We start from the raw sequence: 19,291 nt of genomic DNA on the forward strand, positions 1-19,291 counted from the left end.
GTTACAATCACTCATCCTGAAAACTTAAAGAGGAAGGTATCCTTGGAAAATACTGTTTAGTTTGATAAGACAATCAGTGAAGCTGTACAGTGGCTTAATTCTGACAAAACCAATTCTGCAATCTTCAAGTTTGAAATATCCTTTAAAAAAAAGCTACTAAAGGCTCCTAAAAAGCTACTGAAAAAAACATGGAAAACAAAATTTCTTAAGCACTCCAGTGTTAAAATTCCTAGTCTCAAAAAGAAGTTCTGAGGAAAACTTTAGTTTGAATAAAAAGAAACGTGAAATTGAAAAAAATTTTCACTTGCAATAGTTCTGTAGCTCTGTAAGAGCACAAGCAACTGAAAACATCTGTTTATGAAGTGAAATGCTATGGATTTTAACTAGAAGTCTAGCAACTGATTTTGCCTACTAACATTGTTCTCAAGTAAATACGCCCTTTTTTATTTCATATCAAATGCTTTACAGATAAGAATTATCATCTCAAGGTTGTGACTGAAGAACTAACTATAAGTCTTCCTTTTCTAGATACCTACCTAGCAAAATTCAAGACACATTTATTGCATATGTCACAGTATCTGTAATGGCTTTTATTCTAGGTGGCACAGACTGCATAGACTTTAATCCATGGAGACCCTGAGTAGATTTCCTAGTTACGAACACATGCATTGAAATCTTTCCCTCCATTGTTAACATTAGGTGTATTAAAACATATAAAAATAATACCTGTTAACTAAGCAAACATGACTATAACTGCAATGTTGAGGTAGCATTTCAAGTAATATACTTTCATATTCCTTGCCATCCAAACAGGTTAAAACTTTTCAGCAATTCTTAAACAGCTTCCACTATTTCATTCAAGACTGTAGGAAAGGGGGGAAAAAGGCAAGTTTTAAAAAACTATCTTTATTTTTTTGTCTTACATTTAAACAGGTATGTATTTCATTTTTAGACATCCAGCCAATGTTTACTTCATTAGTTTAGACAAGAAAAAAAAAGAATATAAATGCAGATCATATTGGCATAACCTGAACATACCCGCATCAGTACTGACCACTTAGCTTTGCTAGAAGAAAACCTTCTTCAGCATTAAAATCAAGCACTTAAAAAAAAAATAAAATGCTGAAAAGCAAGTGCCTAGATACTGGTCATTTCAGCAAATAAACAGCTTTTATATATTCAAATATTTTAAGTCCATAATATACACACTTTCTTGTTATGTGTATGGACTTCAGACCATACAAACAAGGTACAGGTCAAAAACCTCTGAGAATAAAACTAATCAGGTATGTGAGAAATATACTTAACCACATGTACTTACAAATCTTACAAAGCAACAAAGTTGGTCAAGTTCTACAAAGAAGGATGCGTTTTCATACGAGAATGGTCAAGTAACCTACCTTCCAGCTCAAATAAAAACAAAGAAGTAACTTCCATGAGTTTGAGATAATCAATAACACAAACTGGTGGAGTAGAAACTTATGACCTATTATACTGTATGTATTTGTAGGCCAAGTTCACTTTTTTAAAACAAAAACTTAAGATCATGAACAGTAATAATAACAAAGATCAAAGTATACATATGAGCACATAATCCAAACAACAAAATACACTTTTGGCTGTTAAGGAAAAATAAATTACAAAATACAATTAAAGCCCTTGCAAATGCAATAATGAATTCAAAGGTGTGCATTTATTTTAATATATATTTTAAATGCTACCACAAAACAGGTTAAAAATAAATAAGTATGCAAAAAGGGATGTGTGGATAGAAAAAAAATGCTAATTAACTCTAGAAGAATTAAAAAAAAAAGGACATAATCTGAATTTTGGTCAACAAATCTGTCTTTCACACCCCTTCTTCAGTAACTGACAGCTAAACATAACAAAAGCACACCTCTGTCATTATGGCTTTAAAAGAAGCATGTATTTTTTGAAGAAGAAAATATAAAATGGGCTGCCTTTCCTACAGAACTGCTGGTTTGTTTATATTGCAGGCACTTCATTGGACTGTGGGGAAGTACCTGACACATCCTTGCCATCCTATTATAGTAGTGCCATTACACTGAAAGACAAGAAATTTCCAGGAAAAAAAATCTCAGGAAATTTTGGGTGCTATGGGCTAGTACGGAGAGAAGGGAGAAGTCTCATTCACTTCCATTGCATTGCAAAACATTGCATGTTTTCTACATTAAAGAGTAAAATAATTTAGAAACAGTTCTCTAACATTACATGGCACATCCATATTTTCAAGTTAAAGATGTTGTCAATCTTCAATTACCTTAGTGAACATACAGCCTTTAACACTGATTCCACTTTAACCAGATTCACGTTTATTTCTTCTTTTGTAATTCCTCTGTAGATCTCTTTTGAAGGTATTTCAATCTTACTAACATTACTGGAAGCACAACTTAAATCATACAAACTTCTGTATTCTTTGTACAAACACTCTTGTAATTTCTACTGTACTGCAATTCCATTGTAGGCATAACAAAAGCAGGTTTTCAAACCCTGAGGCTACTGGAAATACTTTCTGTTCATTAGTATCACCAGCATCTAAACAACTGTCAACAGTTAAATACTCCTTCTCAGTATCGCTAGACAGCGACTGTACCATGATACCACAGGCAGGGTTTAATGCTGATAAAATTTGACTACAGTATCACCAGTAATACTGGGAGAAAAGAAAAAAAAAAATCAATGTAGTTGTCACAAAAGAAATGTGTTGCGCATCTCTCTTCTGCATTTTGAAGGAAACTGCTTTTGATATGCTGCTATGAACTCAAATAACAGATTTATGACATCTGTCTTCAGATAAGACACTAGCTAGTACTTCCTAGGACAGGAGAAATACTTTTCAAATTTAGTTTTGCTGAAGATACTGTTCATTTGTACCATTTCACTGGTCCATTTGTGGATGATCAAAGAAGCACTCATGTTTGACAAAACCTTGAAGCTTTCAGAATAGATGAATAAAAAGATGGATGCAGGAGAACCAAATCAAAGCACACAGGCATGACATTGTTTCAAAGGGAGTCCTTGGAAAACATGTGGTCATTACTGGGGGGTTGTTTGGTTCTGGTTTTGGTTTGGATTTTGGGTGGGGGTTTTTTTAAGATCACAAGACAGCAGTTGAACAAATGAGCATTTCCCATGTTCTGCTTGGTTCCAGTCATTTGTGGCACTGAATGGTTTTCCTTTTCTTCCGCTTGAAAAAACAGCAGCACCTGCAAGTGTGACATGAATTACATATGATATAAAAAGAAATCACAAACCTAAACTGTTTACCATATTTGTTTCACTTGAAGTATGTAGTTCAGGTATAGCCAGCACTACAAGGAACACATTAAGCTCTACTGCAGGGGATTGATTTATTAGTGAAAGAAACTGAAATAGAGATTTTTTGACACATTTCGCCTTCTTTTGGGAAAAAGTATCAAATGAAAAAAACTATAATAAAAATAGCTATTAAGTTTAGAGTATTGTGTAAGCGTATCAAAAGCATGGGCATTATAGGCTGGCTCAAAAATGTATTTGTAAGAATAAGGAATGTTCCATTACCTGAGTCCTCTTTCACATTAACTGGCAATATGTCAAATAGAAGTTTGAGCTTAAGATTGCATCACTTGAACTGTGCACTCAAGATACTACTGTTGCTAATACAAGAAAACAGTTTGAGCTTCCTTTGTCAACCAGAACTTGGAAAATTCCCCAAGGCTATTCCCCAAAATATTTTAGAAGAAAATGTTCATGAACAATATAAATAATGTTTTGATTCAGTGCTGTGATGATATTACTAGTGAAAGATCACAGCTTTAAGTATATTGAAGTATATTGACATTCTTTCTTCTGCTTTAGTGCATACTACATGAAGCAAACTAAAATTGACAAATACTGCGAATTTCACTTAGCAAATAAAGACAATCTGAAAGTAACTGAAAAAAACACTACAAAAGGAAAAAGAATTGGAGGGAGTTAGAGATAGGTAATACAGAGGAGGACTCCAGAAGTCCAGGAAGTATTTTTGAAAATAAATTAAAGAGGAAAGCAACAAATACACACAGAAACCTTTTTAATTTGCATGTAAAGTTAGCCTATTCTAAGCAACTCCCAGCTCCTATCACCACCTTTAAAAAACACAAAAAAGCTCCCACTTAGTAAAGTATTCATAATTTGCAACCAGAAGTGAACATGCAAGCTGTCTACATTAACAGAGCTTGCCTCATGGAGTTCTGCAGTTTGGTTATTGAATTCTCACTTGCAGTGCTATATACTAAAGAGTTTTTCTTAAACTGTGAAGTACAGCAGAAGTGAAAATATAAACGTACTGCATCAATAGCCTATCAGTAAGTCCTTAAGCTCACTAAGCATTTTATGTCACTAAAATTCAAAAGGAATCCTGCTGATTTAGTTTGGACTATAGGAATTGGGGAAAGCATTTGAAAACCAGGGAGAATAAGGGTTTAAAAGTAAGGTTCTACAGGGTGTGAGAACAACATCCAAAGTAAGGGGAGACAGAAGTTACCTTCTCAAAATATCCAAGGGCACCCTGTCGCTCAGTCACTGAAAAAGTAGCAGTGGGCAGAGACAGACCAGAGCTGCTCTGAGAGTTACATAACTTTCAGTAGAAAAAAAACATTGGTTATTGACAGAGAGGAAGCCCAAAATTAAAATTCAACAGGGAAAACTACATATATAAATATTTTTACAGCTAACAGATATATCATACTGTATTTATTAACTTTAAAGTACTTCTAAAAGAGACATAATTGTTTCTGAAGGCTAGTAGCCACCAACTGCAACTGAAATTCCCCCATAACTAGTAACCCTTTTTCTTAGCATCAACCACTAACATCCATTATCACTTAAGCTTTGAATTTATATGCAGATGTATGGAGTCCAACTTAGTTTAATCGTTCTTTCACCCCAACCTTTTTGCAAGTATTTTATATATGTATACGCAACAAACATCATATCAAAACAAAGCATTTTAGAGTGTTCCTTCCCTTTCAGTGTGAATTATCCTATGACCCTGTAAATCAGGAAATCCTAACCTAGACTGTGATGGTAAATCACTTTTGTACCTGTTTCAGATTAGGAGGCCTCAGAGTAAGCTTACAGAAAAATTTTGTCTCGACTCATAGTTTTAGTATATACAGAACACAGGTTACATAAGTAACTGCAGGAAGATGGAATTGTGGCAGACAGCTAATTTATATTCTAGAAAAACAATCTAGAACTTTAACTCTTCACTGTTTAACTGTATTTTGCTTATATGGAGCATGTCTCAAGTAACAGCAGATCACACTTCTTAAATGTTTAGAACTCCTTGGATCGTCTGTGTAACTCAAGGACACTTTAAGTTTTCTTGCTTTCTTTCCCAGAAAATTTTAACCCATACTTGCTACAAATCTCATACTGTTCTTTATTCCTTCTTCATAGCTGTGGTTTAACCCCAGCCAGCAACTAAGCACCACGCAGCCGCTCACTCACTTCCCTCCCATCCGCTGGGATGGGGGAGAAAATCAGGAAAAGAAGTAAAACTCGTGTGTTGAGATAAGAACGGTTTAATAGAACAGAAAAGAAGAGACTAATAATGATAATGATAACACTAATAAAATGACAACAGTAGTAATAAAAGGATTGAAATGTACAAATGATGCGCAGGGCAATTGCTCACCACCCGCCGACCGACACCCAGCCAGTCCTCGAGCGGCGAATCCCTGCCCCCCCCCTTCCCAGTTCCTAAACTAGATGGGACATCACATGGTATGGAATACACCGTTGGCCAGTTTGGGTCAGGTGCCCTGGCTGGGCATGAGAAGCTGAAAAATCCTTGACTATAGTCTAAACACTACTGGGCAACAACTGAAAACATCAGTGTTATCAACATTCTTCTCATAACCAACTCAAAACATAGCACTGTACCAGCTACTAGGAAGACAGTTAACTACATCCCAGCTGAAACCAGGACAATAGCCTATTTAGTTTGCTACTTCTCTGTCAACCAGAGAAGGGCATCATGCAATGGGGAGTTCAAGAGTTCTATCTTTAACCAACATAAAGCATTGCTTTTTTAATCTCCCGGTCTTCTGGAGTTTGCATAATACTATTACAAAGAGTACAATTTCTATTAACAGGTTTGTTGTTTGTTTGGTTGTTTTTTTAAATTATAGGAACTATTCAACTGTATTCTAGCTCAGGGAATTTCACAAAATGCTGAAGAATGTTATTTGTGGGAAAATAAATCCCTTATTAATATATATCTAAAAAGTGTTAAAGGAATGCAAATTCCATAGAGCATTGTAAACCACAGGACTGACTTGGAAACTTACTGAAATGTATATTTATCAGCCTCGAAGTGCTAGACATGACAAACCTTCCAAGGCCAAACAGATGTCATTTTGAAATATATGCACATTTACATGGGAGTAAGACAGGTCAGACAACATTGTCTGATAATAAATTTTATGAAAGAAACATAACCCTGAGATTAGAGATCCATAGTGCATAATCTCTTGAAGAGTATAATTTATAACAGATATGTAGACATGTTCCTAAGAATACTGTCACTAGAGGGTGTCATTATTACTTTTATATATATATTATACTGCTTGAAGCCAAAGCAGATATTTAAAGCTGCAGATATGGGCAATATTAATGAGTATTAAACCACAAATTTACCATATTATCCAATATGCATGCAAAATGCATAAGAATAGATATGCTTTGAAAATTTCTGATTTTAGGAAAGGAACTTTCTTTTTAAAGAAAACATTTAATGACTGCTAACCTTTCTCTGTAGAGTATAAAACTTTTCCAGAGCAGGCAGTATAATACCGATTTATGAAACTCAAGAAACAACTTACTTTTCCTGTACAATCTAAGTGACCTTTCAGATATTATCTCAGGTAGCAATCTCAGTTGGTTACAAACATTTTTGTTCTACTTAAAACATTATCATACCTTTTTTTTGTTAAACACCCTCTACCACTTGAGCAGTCCCTCGGCACAACATGCTAAAGCAACTTTAGTTGTCATTTGTGTTTAGATAGCTGTGGTTTGTATTTGTCATCTAGCATGTGGCAGCACTCACTGCATAAACAGCAGGATTGTTAACAGGTGTTTAAAGTGGCAAAAACAGAATGCAAGATGCAAAAAGGACAGATCACATCATTTTCTGTGTGCCCTTCTCTATCCTCCCATGGCAGAACCTCTTGGTTATCTAAATTACACATGCTTACGCTTCATAGAAGCAACTGTTCTGATGGTTAGCAAAGAGTTAAGGAAAGAACGGCTAATTGCTCAGTAATACCTGAAAGACCCATCTGTAGCAGATAAGATCTACAAGTGCCAGGACAGAACAGTGATCAGGTTAGTTTTCTCCCTGCTTTACAATTCCAGTAACAACTGAAATAGGGCTGAAAGCTACTTTTCTAAACAAACAAAAAACCACAAAACACCACCCCCCCAAAAAAACCAAACCAAAACCAAAACACCAAAAAACCCAAAACCTAACACCCACTGCTAAGTCATGCTTGCTGCACATGCTTGCTGCACAGCAATACCTGAGGAGCATGAAGATGACAAGGCATAAGATTTAGAATATATACTGCATGTTTGATATATATTTATGTACTCACTATGGAAGTGTTGGATGAATGTCCCAAAACAATAAAATGCTTACTGAAAAAAATCCTTATCCTCTCTGATTTACAGAATCCCACTGAAATTGTAACAGGAGATCTAATATTCAGCTAAACAATATTCTTGTTCATAGTTAAAATCAGACATAAGGCACCCTTTCTTCAATCTTTTAAAAAAAGATATGGTTATGCTAAGCTTCTAAAACTTGAAAACATCTAGAACAGAGTGAAGTGTGTCTAAAAATTATTTAAGCTTGTCTCCTCAGAGTATGAGGAAATATTAAAACAGAAGATACCAGCAAGTGAGGTTAACTCTGTTGATATTTTCAGATGGAGAAAAGATTATGAAAGAGGCACAAAGTGACAGTCTTTGATAAAACAATGTCTCCTTAAAAACAAAAATGTCCGTAACACTGAATTCTTGCCAGAATAATAATAATACAGTACTCTGCAAAGATGGCAGATAAAGAACCGTCTCAGTGCTAGTGCACAAGTGTGGCACAACAGACACTTCCATTCACAATTTTTAATGACACAGGCAAATAAATCTCATACCAAAACCAGAACCTGTAGAATAATCACTTCAAGAAAAAAATTGTACTTTGAGAAATTTCCCCTTATCTAAAACTTAAAAAGTGGGTCCTACAAAAATTACTAGTATTAAAGAATGTTTACTGGATTTTTCTGCTACTAATGTATCCTTCATACTTCACTGCCTCTATTTTATGATAAACTGGATCCATACCCTTGTAAAATCCTATTCCAACCATGATTATAGAAGAAAACATGTTGGAAGTTATAATGCCTTCAGCTATCAAGAATATTTTTCTGTACTATTTTGCAAATCTGACTTTACTACTCAAATATATATACATTAGTTGTCCATCCCACATTAACAGACCTTAATATTTTCCACTTTCATACACTGTAACTTTAAGGAACCCTGAAGTTATGTTTTAGTAATTAGTTAGCAGGTTGTCAAAGACTAAGACTCTGGTAAATGCTACGTTTACACACATAACGGGCAAAGTTCAAGTATTTGCTAGCATTTATTACTTGTTCATATAAGTGAGGTATTTTCTAGATGTTAAAATACTAGCTGAATGCTACAACATCTGAAAAGAATGTTTTCCTCTCTAAAACAGGACAGCAAGTAAGAAAAAAAATGCTACTACCCACTGAAAAGGATTATATAAAGTACACCACAGACTACACAACTTAGAAGCAAGCAAGATTTGAGCAGGCAAAATAGCTCCTGAAGGTGGCTGTTTGTAAAAACAGTTAATTGTTTCACAATATTAAAACATGTTTTGTGATTTCCAAATGGACTTGTTGTTTTAAAGTTCTCTGAAATTAGTTTTAAACCAAAAAAAAGAATGAAGCCCCTAGGGCTATTTCTGCCTGCCTGTGCTGTAGAACTCACCACATGTTCAACACTTTCTGGCAGCTATACAGAGAGTAAGGGGAAAAAAAGAGAATCAGAATACCACACAGAGAAAGAATTTTACATCTTTCATACATAACTTTTGGTAGTCAGAACACTATCTTAAAATAAATATTACAGAATTAGTTGAAATATAAAAAATGCATGCACTTCCCTAGTATAGAGATGTGTTATTGAGGGCTTAGCCTAAAAAGCACAAGCTATAGAAAGTCTATTATTTAAATACTTAAAGCCAAAATTAATTATAGCACTATAGTTTTGCCCCTCACCAGTGGCTATTCAGTTTAGACAATATTTTTTTAATAACTACACAAGAAAAATTTTGAAGTAGCTGAGCACACAAGATCCAAAGAATATAAAAAGATGGACATACTTAGTTTCATCTGTTACTTCTACTTCTGCAGGAGCTGTGATGGGTGCATTCGAACAGCCTGCAGTTGGGTCATCTGTGTTCAGTTCTCCATTTGTTGAACTTACTACCTGAAATCACCAGAAATAACCTGAAATTATGCTAGTGTCAGACATATATTTGTCAATTCCTAAAGTTACAACACATCTTCAAAAATCAGTAATTTTTGTTAATTCCATAATTCTTTTTATTCTAACAATAGTATCTTCCAGGTTTTATCCCTGCATCCCTGCGCTCCTGCCTTTTTCTTTTCATATCTACTAGTGGGACTTACATCTACATGACAGACTCAAAGTGAGCAGACTGTAAGCAAAGCAATTCTGTTGATCGGGTTTGCTGATCTCCCTCGTGTCTCTTCAGAGCCTTAAGGGAAGGCACTAACCCATTTACTGATACCAATTCAGTCAGTCTTACCCTATCTCTGCTTCTTTAGCATATGTAAGCTCCTTAGCTTCCTTCTTCGTGTGGCCCGATCTAGTTGTATCTCAAGGAGTATTCACCAGAAGAGGGGAAAACTAAGACATTTTCTAGACCTAAAAGTGTAGGTGGTGTTTGGTTTTCACTCTTAGAGCACGAGAACACTTACTGCCATCAAACAAAACACAAACAAACAAAAAAATCAGTAATCTTCCCTCCCATTAATTTACTATCAAATTCCCTTTGTAAATTCTTGAGCCACCGGGACAGTTCTGGTTCTCTGGGAATGTTTGTTTTGACTTTAATCCAAATTGAACCCAATATTCTCTCTCTTGGCTCCTGTCAGCTTCCCTGCATGACAAATGGTGCTATTCCAGATGCCCCTCCCTTATTCACCTCATTGAATCTGCCGCGAAGATGGTTAACTGGCTACAGACAAGGGTGTATCTGGTCAGGGCAGCTGACAGTGCTAACTGACCCATTAAAGTATCAAGAGGTCTGCTAGCTCCAAAGCAGCAGCAAATGCTTGGCCAAGCAACATTGCACAAAAATACCTAAGAGCCTGCAGAAAACATCTGTAAAACATAATGAGCTACAGGGAAGTGGATCAATAGTAGTTCATAGTTCAAGATTCTTACCAGCTGTTGCCTGAAGGTCAGAGATTAAGGTAGAAAAAAGCAGAGGGAAGGAAAGTCATCATCATAATGTTACTATTCCCCTTACCCTCCCAAGCTCTCCTCTTAATGTAGCACTTGCATCTCATCTATTTATAACCAAAGCTAATAGCCTTGCCTATTGAGGTTTGCTTTGTGGTTCCTATTGTAACTAAGTACAGAGCTTCAGAAGTTTGCTGAACTTAAGCCATTTTCCATGCCATGTGCCTACATCAGGCTGAGTTTTCTTCTTTTTAGAGCTTCACTAAAATAGGAACCACTGCCAAAAAAACCCTGCAGCCCAATAATAAAACAAAAGGAAAGACGTCTGAAATTGCAAGAATCTAATTAGTTAAATTTTGGTCAATATAACTGAAGGAGTTTATTTCTGTGATGACAGGTAAGTCAGTGGAGTTTCAACCAGGTGGCTTAAGCTTTGTTTCATATCATTGGGGATAGCAGAAGCACAAAACATTCAATGACAGAAACAGGTAGGAATCATACTTTAACAAATCATAAGACAGTGGGTCAGGCATCTTAAACTGAACATCCTGGATTAGATTTTTATTTTTTTTCTTTACAAGTATCTTAATATTTGTGGTCATCATTGTCCATATCTACTGGTAAGGGGAAATAGTATGATCCCAACCATCTCACCAGGTATCTTACTGTGCAGATAATTTCATTGCTTCCTGTGAAATAATCCAGTTGTAACAGTGATAAACAGAGCAGAAACAGGTGGTGTTTGCATAGGAAGTACTTGCTAAATAAGACAGGATCATTCATGAAAATGCAAGGGTAAAAAAATTTGCTCAACTTGTCCACCAAATGAGCTTTGGATCCAAAGGATCCAAATCGTAACTACATAACTAATCACAGCTACAGCCTGCACTAACCCATATAAAGCAAAGCCACCCAATTAAGATTGTAGTCAAGCTCGCCTGCAGTCTTAATCATTCAGGATTTCTGCTCCATGTTCTAGACTTAAAATGAACTTCACTGAAGAGATCCTCAAACCTGTGCTCAAGGTTTAGTAACATAGGTTGATCAGAAACAGAAGCCTTTGCCGTCAGGGTAGGGTACATCAAGAAACAAGACAGGTATATACCCCTTTCTGGATTGGAAGCAAGCTCATACACCTTAGCATTCCTGACTGTTGTAAAGAACAGGTGACACTTTGCACAGGTATTTGCAAGAACTCCTGTTTTCTTCTCTTTTCCCACAAAAAGCAAATGAAAATATTTATGACTTTTACTCAAATATCAACACATTGTCCAGTTCTAGCATCTATGGAGCTTTCACATGGCATTCTCCTTCATGCTTCTTTCCCAGGAGTGCCTGTTCAATGACTCACCCTCTATCTTCTTGGACAGCAGGTTCAAAAAAAAAAAAAGGGGATCAAACTTAAGCATGTACACATGCTTCATTTGAACTGGAAAACACAGAATCATAAAATGGTTTGGGTTGGAAGAGACCTTAAAGATCAACTAGTTCCAATCCCCCGACTATGGACAGGGACACCTTCCACTAGAGCAGGTTGCTCAAAGCTCCATCCAACATGGCCTTCAACACTTCCAGGGATGGGGCATCCACAACTTCCCTGGCAACCTGTTCCAGTGCCTCACCACCCTCATGGAAGTAGATACCTAAAAATCCTTCCTATATTAATAATCTAGTTATGAATATTATTTTTCAACAATAGGTTGACAAAATCCATCTTTACCTTCTGATGTATAAAAAAGTCAGGAGAAAGTGAAAACATTTTGATAGGAACAAAACTTTATCTAAGCACATTTTTAACACCGCTAGAGGAAGTCTATTTTGGAGAGGCAGGCAGATCAGCAAAAAAAGGTTTGCTGCTCTGGTTCGAGACTCAGGGTTCCTATCAGCCTTTGTCAACAACTCTCTTACGGTTTCTTCAGAGCCTCTTCTGGCAATAGTTAAAAGAACACCTGCAAGATTTGACCAACTCATAAAAACAAAAAAACTCCTAGTTTATGACAGGTTTGTTTTGTTTTGTTTTAAATCACAGTTAGTCATACTAAGCTAAGCTGACTTTAGCTTTAAAGGAGCAATAACAATCTTCTGCTTGGGTCAAAGAACTGCCATATGGTAACAAAGAACAAAGCTTATTTCACAGTTTCCGAACACATTTATATGCTTATTAAAAAGGAAGCAGAGAAGCTGTAACAACCTGTTCAGGGATTCTTTTATTGAAATTCTTCAAACTGACTTCAAAACTGAATAATATTTTTTGACAGTGGTTTCCTTCAGTGGGAGAAGTCTTTATTTTGAAGACAGCATTTGTCCTAAGGTGCTTTTTTATTAATTTAAGAAAGTTTCTGTAAGAAACTTTGACACAAACTTTGTAGAAACCTTCGCAGCAGATAGCAGAAGACTGTCCTGCCTCACTGTGGTTGATCTCTACCAAAGAGACAGAGATCAAGGAGAAAGAGACCTCAGTCCTTCCCATATACATACAGCAGACACATCCACCAAATACACAACCAAATAGAACCAAGTATAACTGCCTGTTGCATGGCTTAGTTTAGATGGTAGGAAAATGAACTTCATGTTTCCGGGAAGAGTTGTGACCTCTGAAAGCATAAGTGAACCAAAGGGTATTGGTACTCTGAAAAACAGCATCAGTCATGCTTCTCCAGAATCACAAACGCCCTGAGTTTCACTCTAGTCTACTACTGCTGAAAACAGCTCTAGGAATGGTATCAGTAAGATGAAGAACCAACAATTAATACAGCTGCAACAGAGCAAAATATATACCTTAAAAAAAAAATTTAAATAACAAAGAATCATTTAAAGGAGCACAAGAGATAGGCAGGAGTGCTTCAGTTCCAGTATCAGTAAGGCTACAACTGTATGATCTTACAGTCATAAGTTCCATACCTTGATGAAATAACCTAGAGCACCAAAAGTTAATTCCCTGTGACATCAGTAAAATATTTTGCAATCTGATCAAAATTGCATTTGGTAAAAGACAGATAATGCAGAGTATATGAAGCAGTTTTAACACTCGTACAGTCCTGATCCTGGAGCATATGGGCTTAAGGTAGACCAACCATTAGACTTTTCTCTCTCAGACTACATGCCAATCGTCTCAAAAATCAGCACAACTTACACAGAAAGATATGGGAATATAACAAAATTGAACAAGAATCAGTCACCTGGAAGACAGCATATGCACTGAAGTTGGGGTACACCAAATGCTGTAGCGAGGATGTACCACAAATATGGCACAAAGAAGATTCATCATAGTGGATCCACATAAAAAGCTAAAATTTTATGAAAGGAGAGAGAAGAACCAATACACAAAACCAACAGTGCTTAAAGAGAAACTTTTCATTTCATTTCTCTACTTATGACTGCAGTTGAACTGGATTTCCTCAGTAGCCTGATGAAAGATGGGAGGCACAATTCATTTCTTAATAGATTTGTATACAATTGTAGTGAAAAAATGTGGATATTCAAGTTATATTTTTGCGCCTAAAAATGCTGTTAACAAGAAGTACATGAACATTTTTCCATGAGTAGTCACAGAATTAGGTTTCTGAAAACTAATATTTTAAAATAAATTTCAAATTAGAAGTGTTTCAATGTTGAAGATTAACCTAAGCTACTCACCTATATACACGTTGGGGATTAACCACTAAACTGAAAATCTAAAACAACTTCAAGCATTTTGATAACAGATCTTATCTTGGTTTAAATTTAGTTCCTTCAAATTTAATCAGTTCTTTAAAAGTTTAATTTGAAGAGCATATATATAAAGAAGCATATGCATCACATTGGCTGTTTCTTGCTAACATCTAAGCCGTAAGGCAAACAAACTTAAAGTACTAGACCCACTACCTAATAATGAGATATATTAATTGTGGATCAGATTAGTTTCTTAGATATATGGTCCTCTAGAAGCTTGATAAGGGCCAGTTATAATAAGACAAAGTTAAGCCTGAATACCAGTATGCCAAATGGTAACAATAAATCTTAAGGCTAGCCCCATGCTTTGCTTTGGATTGGTATGTAAACTAATCTTTTACTTGCCATGTTCAAAAATCAATCAGAAAGTCTCTCATAAAATAAATTTTGCTCATTTTCCTGCTTATAATCACAACAAGGAATTGCAGAAATTTGAAAGAGACATAGAAAATAATCCTTCATTTCATAACCAATCTCAAGTAACTGAATTCTCCACTCTTCAAAATATAAAGCCAGCCTTCATGCCTAAGGAATTTTTTATTGATATTACAGAATGCTGTATTTTACTTTCAAAAAGCTTCCACTTAAAAGAATAGAAAAAATTCACACTATCTTTTTAATTCACAAAAGCTTAGGGAAATTGATTTGTTTCATCTAACACATTGCTATCTTGACTTCTTGATGGAGAGTTGTCTTGCAACTCAAAACTACTTACATCAAATATCTAACCTTTCAAGCAGTTCCTAAGCACCTTTCAAGACCTATGGCACTTCACTGGGAACTCTTTAAACCTGATCTTTTAATGTAACCTGCTTTTAAAGAATTTCCAAATGGGAAAACAGAAAGAGAATGGATAAGAGGAAGGAGACTAGCTAGCAAGTGATAAAAAAAACTAATGAACAGATTAGTACGGTCTTTATGAGTTCATAACCAGTTTGCAGTTCATGCAGAGAAGGAAACACTTCAGTGTTGTACAACTGACATTTTTGGAACTGAGGCAAACATAAAAAAAAGACACAGGAAGTTGCTGAATGAATTGCTGGAAGTACAAGTTACTCTCATTAATAAGGCTACACAAACTAGAAAGGTGGACTGCCACACTACAGCTTTTTTATCTTATTAAAAATAGAGATAAGCAGAAGAAGGGATGTGAACTGTTTCTAGACGTCTTCCCTTTACAACTCAATTTACTAATAGTATTAGAACTTTAAACATGAACAGATGCTACAAAGTAAAATTAGACATGATTAAGCACATTGGTGTATCTCTAACATGGGCGTAGAGAGTCTGGGATAACTTAATACAAAACCCAGAATGATTACTATTAGTGAAAAGACCATTTAGGACCTGAATGTTTCCCACTTGAACATCATTATTAAGAGCATAAAAATATATACTAACATACAAATACACACATACCAACATTCAGCTCACTTGAATTTAATATGTCACAGTGAAGAATCACTAACACATTTTAAGTCTTCTACAAAAGGATCTCAGAGATGACTTCAGCAGTAGTATTACAGATGACTAATAGCAGTGACGTAAAAAACATGCCATTGTCACTTTAAAATAAAATTATCTGCCAGATTTTCATATCTTGCAGAAGAATGGATAATTCAGCATAAAACTGATCTCAAAGATGAGCAATGACTTGCTAATGTCACAGAAAAAATAAATGTTATGTTTCATACCTCAGACTCGACTCTCCCTTGAGCAATTATCTGTAGCACTTTTAGAACTTGTCTCCTTGGGAGCAATTAGGAATCCAGCTAACCTATCTAGCTAATCATCCAACTTAACAGCATGATTCAGTTAGTATCACTACAACAAAGGGTATTTGACAACAGTCAAGGGCTCAAACTTCAAAACAAAACTGAAGATGTTATGTAGTTTTACAAGTGCTTTTAATGAGGAAGCATGACCACTCCACATTAAAAAGCAACCCAATTAAGCTGGCTTGAAAATACCCTTCTGTACAACACTTGATCTTCAAAGACACAGACCAAATGGCTGCAGTTTTCCACACTGCTCTTTTTACAAGGCAACTGTTTAGTTCCAACTGATCTAAGTGATCTGAACTCAGAATGCCTATATCCTTTGGAAAAAAAAAAAAAAAAAAAAAAAAAGAAAAAAAATTATATTAACAGAAAGGAGTACTACTGGTATCTCCTAGAAAATGTTCTCCCTGGCACCAAAGGGTATGTAATGCATATTACAATGGAATGAAGTCTCTTGCAGTTGTTACATTTTACCTGAGAAAGAATTAAAAGTTTCTTAAGTGCTGCGATAGCCAAGAGAGTGATACTATATACAATTTGAAAGTTCTACTAACTGGAATTTAACAAGTTAAATATGTATTTTTCTAACCTAAAAAATAAAAATCAAAAAATAAGAAACATAATGATTTGAGGAGATACAATTTCAAATCCAACTTTGATTCCACACTACCATACTGTTCTTAAAAGGTAAATGACTACTTTTAAAACTGATGTTATTGAGAGAATTTTTGCAATTCAAGTTAAATATACAGGTAAAGTTTTCAAAATATTTGTTATTGAGAAGCATAGAACAATTTTTAAACTTCTGATACACAGTGATAATTATCATCTACTAGTTTTTCTTACATGACACAACAGTAGTTTCTAAAGCAGCAAAACTTAGAGAATGTTAAGTTTGAACTGAGTTTGAGTTGCAAAGTATTTAAAGAAGATACAGAATTATCACACTGGTGATACTACAGCACTGTTTTCTCTACCCTGGACTTCTCATTCTTTCTTCAGGCATTGACAATTTTTTTCCAAAACAAAACTTCAAAAGAAATATATGTAACTTAGATCGTCAGAATCAAAAATGCAGCAAACAAAAAAAATATTTTTCCCCCCAGATAACACTTTACAAAGCTAAATTATTTTCATTTTAGACTGAAAACTCGAAACCTCATACAGACTTTGCAGCTGGCATTTTGAATCCTTCTGTATTAAATGTAGATTTTTTACCTTTTTTCCCAATGATCTTGCCACTAAATATATCCACTGAAAAGTGAAAGCTGAAAAGTAAAATTAAGAGCAAACCAGGAAAAAAGCTCCTTGAAGATGAAATTAATAATAAAGGAAAACTTGTTGGGTTCTACTCATCTTTCTACTGATAAGTGTGAAGTACTGCCCTGGGAAACACTCTTTTAGTCAACTATTGTTTGAACAAAAGTAGTAAAGTTTAAACAAAAATCACTAGTTAACACTTTCATTTGAAGTTTGCTTAAGGAACATAAACCATGACTTGAACAACACTGAATTCAGTCAATATTGCTTTAGTTGCTAATACAACTAAATAACACATCGAATGCCTAAACTTTAGTTGTTTGCACTGATGTTAAGTGTATATTCCCTCAAAAAGAGAGACAGTTTCATTGTTTTAGGATTTCACTAAGAAACATATAGCAGAAATTCCACATAGAAGAAGATCCATAGTTTTCTGCAACTGTTTTAATTTCAGTTTGGCAACTGTGAAGTAGGGATTAATAGGAACATTCTGAACATTACTGGAAAGTGAACTTAATGTGAAAACAGGAATCATGTGAGGCACTACAGGAAACTAGTATTATGTAATGCAAAATGATCATGCAAAGCAGAATATACCTGTACTGAGCCACCATGTCTGTCAGCTGCTAGGTGAGCCCTCAAATGATGTGGATTGGCTTGCTGTGAGTCCCAAGCTGCCCTATGGTCTGTTGACTATCATTTTTGAATGCATTAGGAATATATGCAAAGAAAGGAAAAATTCAAAAAATGAACAATTCATTCTTTAATTATTACATATTATTTTTTAAAAGCACAGAAGCACTACATACTCAATTCCTATATAGGTTCTACATGAACATTATCTGCATACTTACATATGCCTACACGTACGTTTTCATAGAGAAGTAAAGTAGCTAAAACTCAAAATTCCTAGTAAGAAACAAAGTCCACCAACACAACCCTGTAACTTAGCTTAGGTAAATGGACACAGATCTAAATTCCTAAAGTTTTTACCACCTTGGTAATTATCCTGGTTTAAAAAACAAAAGTGAAAATGCTATACATACATGTTAGAACCCAACTAGACGATATAGCATATGGGGAAGAGACAGTGGTTAAAAAAAGAGAACTAAAAAAAATTTAAAGAAGTATCAGCAGAGAGAAAATTCACTACTGATATAAGCTATGTTATATCATAGCATAAAACAAGCAACCTTTTAGGACATTTCAGGGTCTACAGATGTAGTAATGCATTAACAAGGATAAACTTAAATCGAAGAAAAAACAAAGAAAACCTGGAATGTATTTTATTTTGGAGTTCTAATAAAAGCAACAACATAGCACAGATCATTAGACAAAAGACGAAGTAATGCTGATAATCTTATATGAGCTGTTTACCTGATTTTTGGATTGTTGCATTTTATCTCTGTGCTGATATGCTTCTCTGTTTGAAGACAATGCAGGGTCTGAATGTATTGAACCCACTGGAGTAGGCTACAAATACAAATAATATGTAGCAACTAGTAAAAAAAATAAATTTCTAAGTCTTGCCAGGAGTTATTGGTCTGTAGTAGAAATTAATCTTTAAATCTGACAGTTTCCCATAACCCAAAATCATCAAATTAAAGCAAAAGCTTCACTAGATATTTATTGATATCAAAGAGAAAAAAAGGCAAACCGAGACTTACACAATTTAATGAAGTAGCAATTCTAAGTATTATGAGACACTAATTTTCTGAAAGACTTCAGGCTGATACTTTCTGCAGTTAGCAGTTAGGACATTCTGATGAAAGCCTGAAGAAAGGCTTAAAGTAATTTTTAATGCTAAATGCTGAAAAAAGATTTAGCAATAAAATACTACAATTCTTTCAGAGAGTGACATATAGAACTTAAGGGTAAAATGTATAATCTGATATTGTCCAACACACACTATCCCTTCCCTACTTATTAAAAAGAAGCAATGAAAAATTTGAGATGCTGAAAATTTC

The 19,291-nt window shown here is 35.0% G+C and overlaps 1 protein-coding gene across 4 annotated transcripts in view; it reads right to left on the bottom strand.

Moving 5' to 3' along the window:
• Positions 1–3,172: 3,172 nt before the first annotated feature.
• Positions 3,173–19,291, bottom strand: part of CSNK1G3 (casein kinase 1, gamma 3) — a 61,343-nt gene continuing 45,224 nt past the window's right edge. Inside the window, exons 9-13 of one of the 4 annotated variants that reach the window (XM_010561683.1) lie at positions 18,702–18,797; positions 17,922–18,017; positions 9,464–9,570; positions 9,070–9,093; positions 3,173–3,227 (exon numbers count right to left, since the gene is read on the bottom strand). In XM_010561683.1, coding sequence (XP_010559985.1) covers positions 3,173–3,227; positions 9,070–9,093; positions 9,464–9,570; positions 17,922–18,017; positions 18,702–18,797 — 378 coding nt within the window. The remainder of the gene's footprint in view (positions 3,228–9,069; positions 9,094–9,463; positions 9,571–17,921; positions 18,018–18,701; positions 18,798–19,291) is intronic. The other 3 variants (XM_010561685.1, XM_010561684.1, XM_010561686.1) reach the window with 3 other exon arrangements.

Source organism: Haliaeetus leucocephalus, unplaced genomic scaffold (genome assembly GCF_000737465.1).
Source record: "Haliaeetus leucocephalus isolate CR32 unplaced genomic scaffold, Haliaeetus_leucocephalus-4.0 Scaffold150, whole genome shotgun sequence".
Taxonomy (NCBI): domain Eukaryota; kingdom Metazoa; phylum Chordata; class Aves; order Accipitriformes; family Accipitridae; genus Haliaeetus; species Haliaeetus leucocephalus.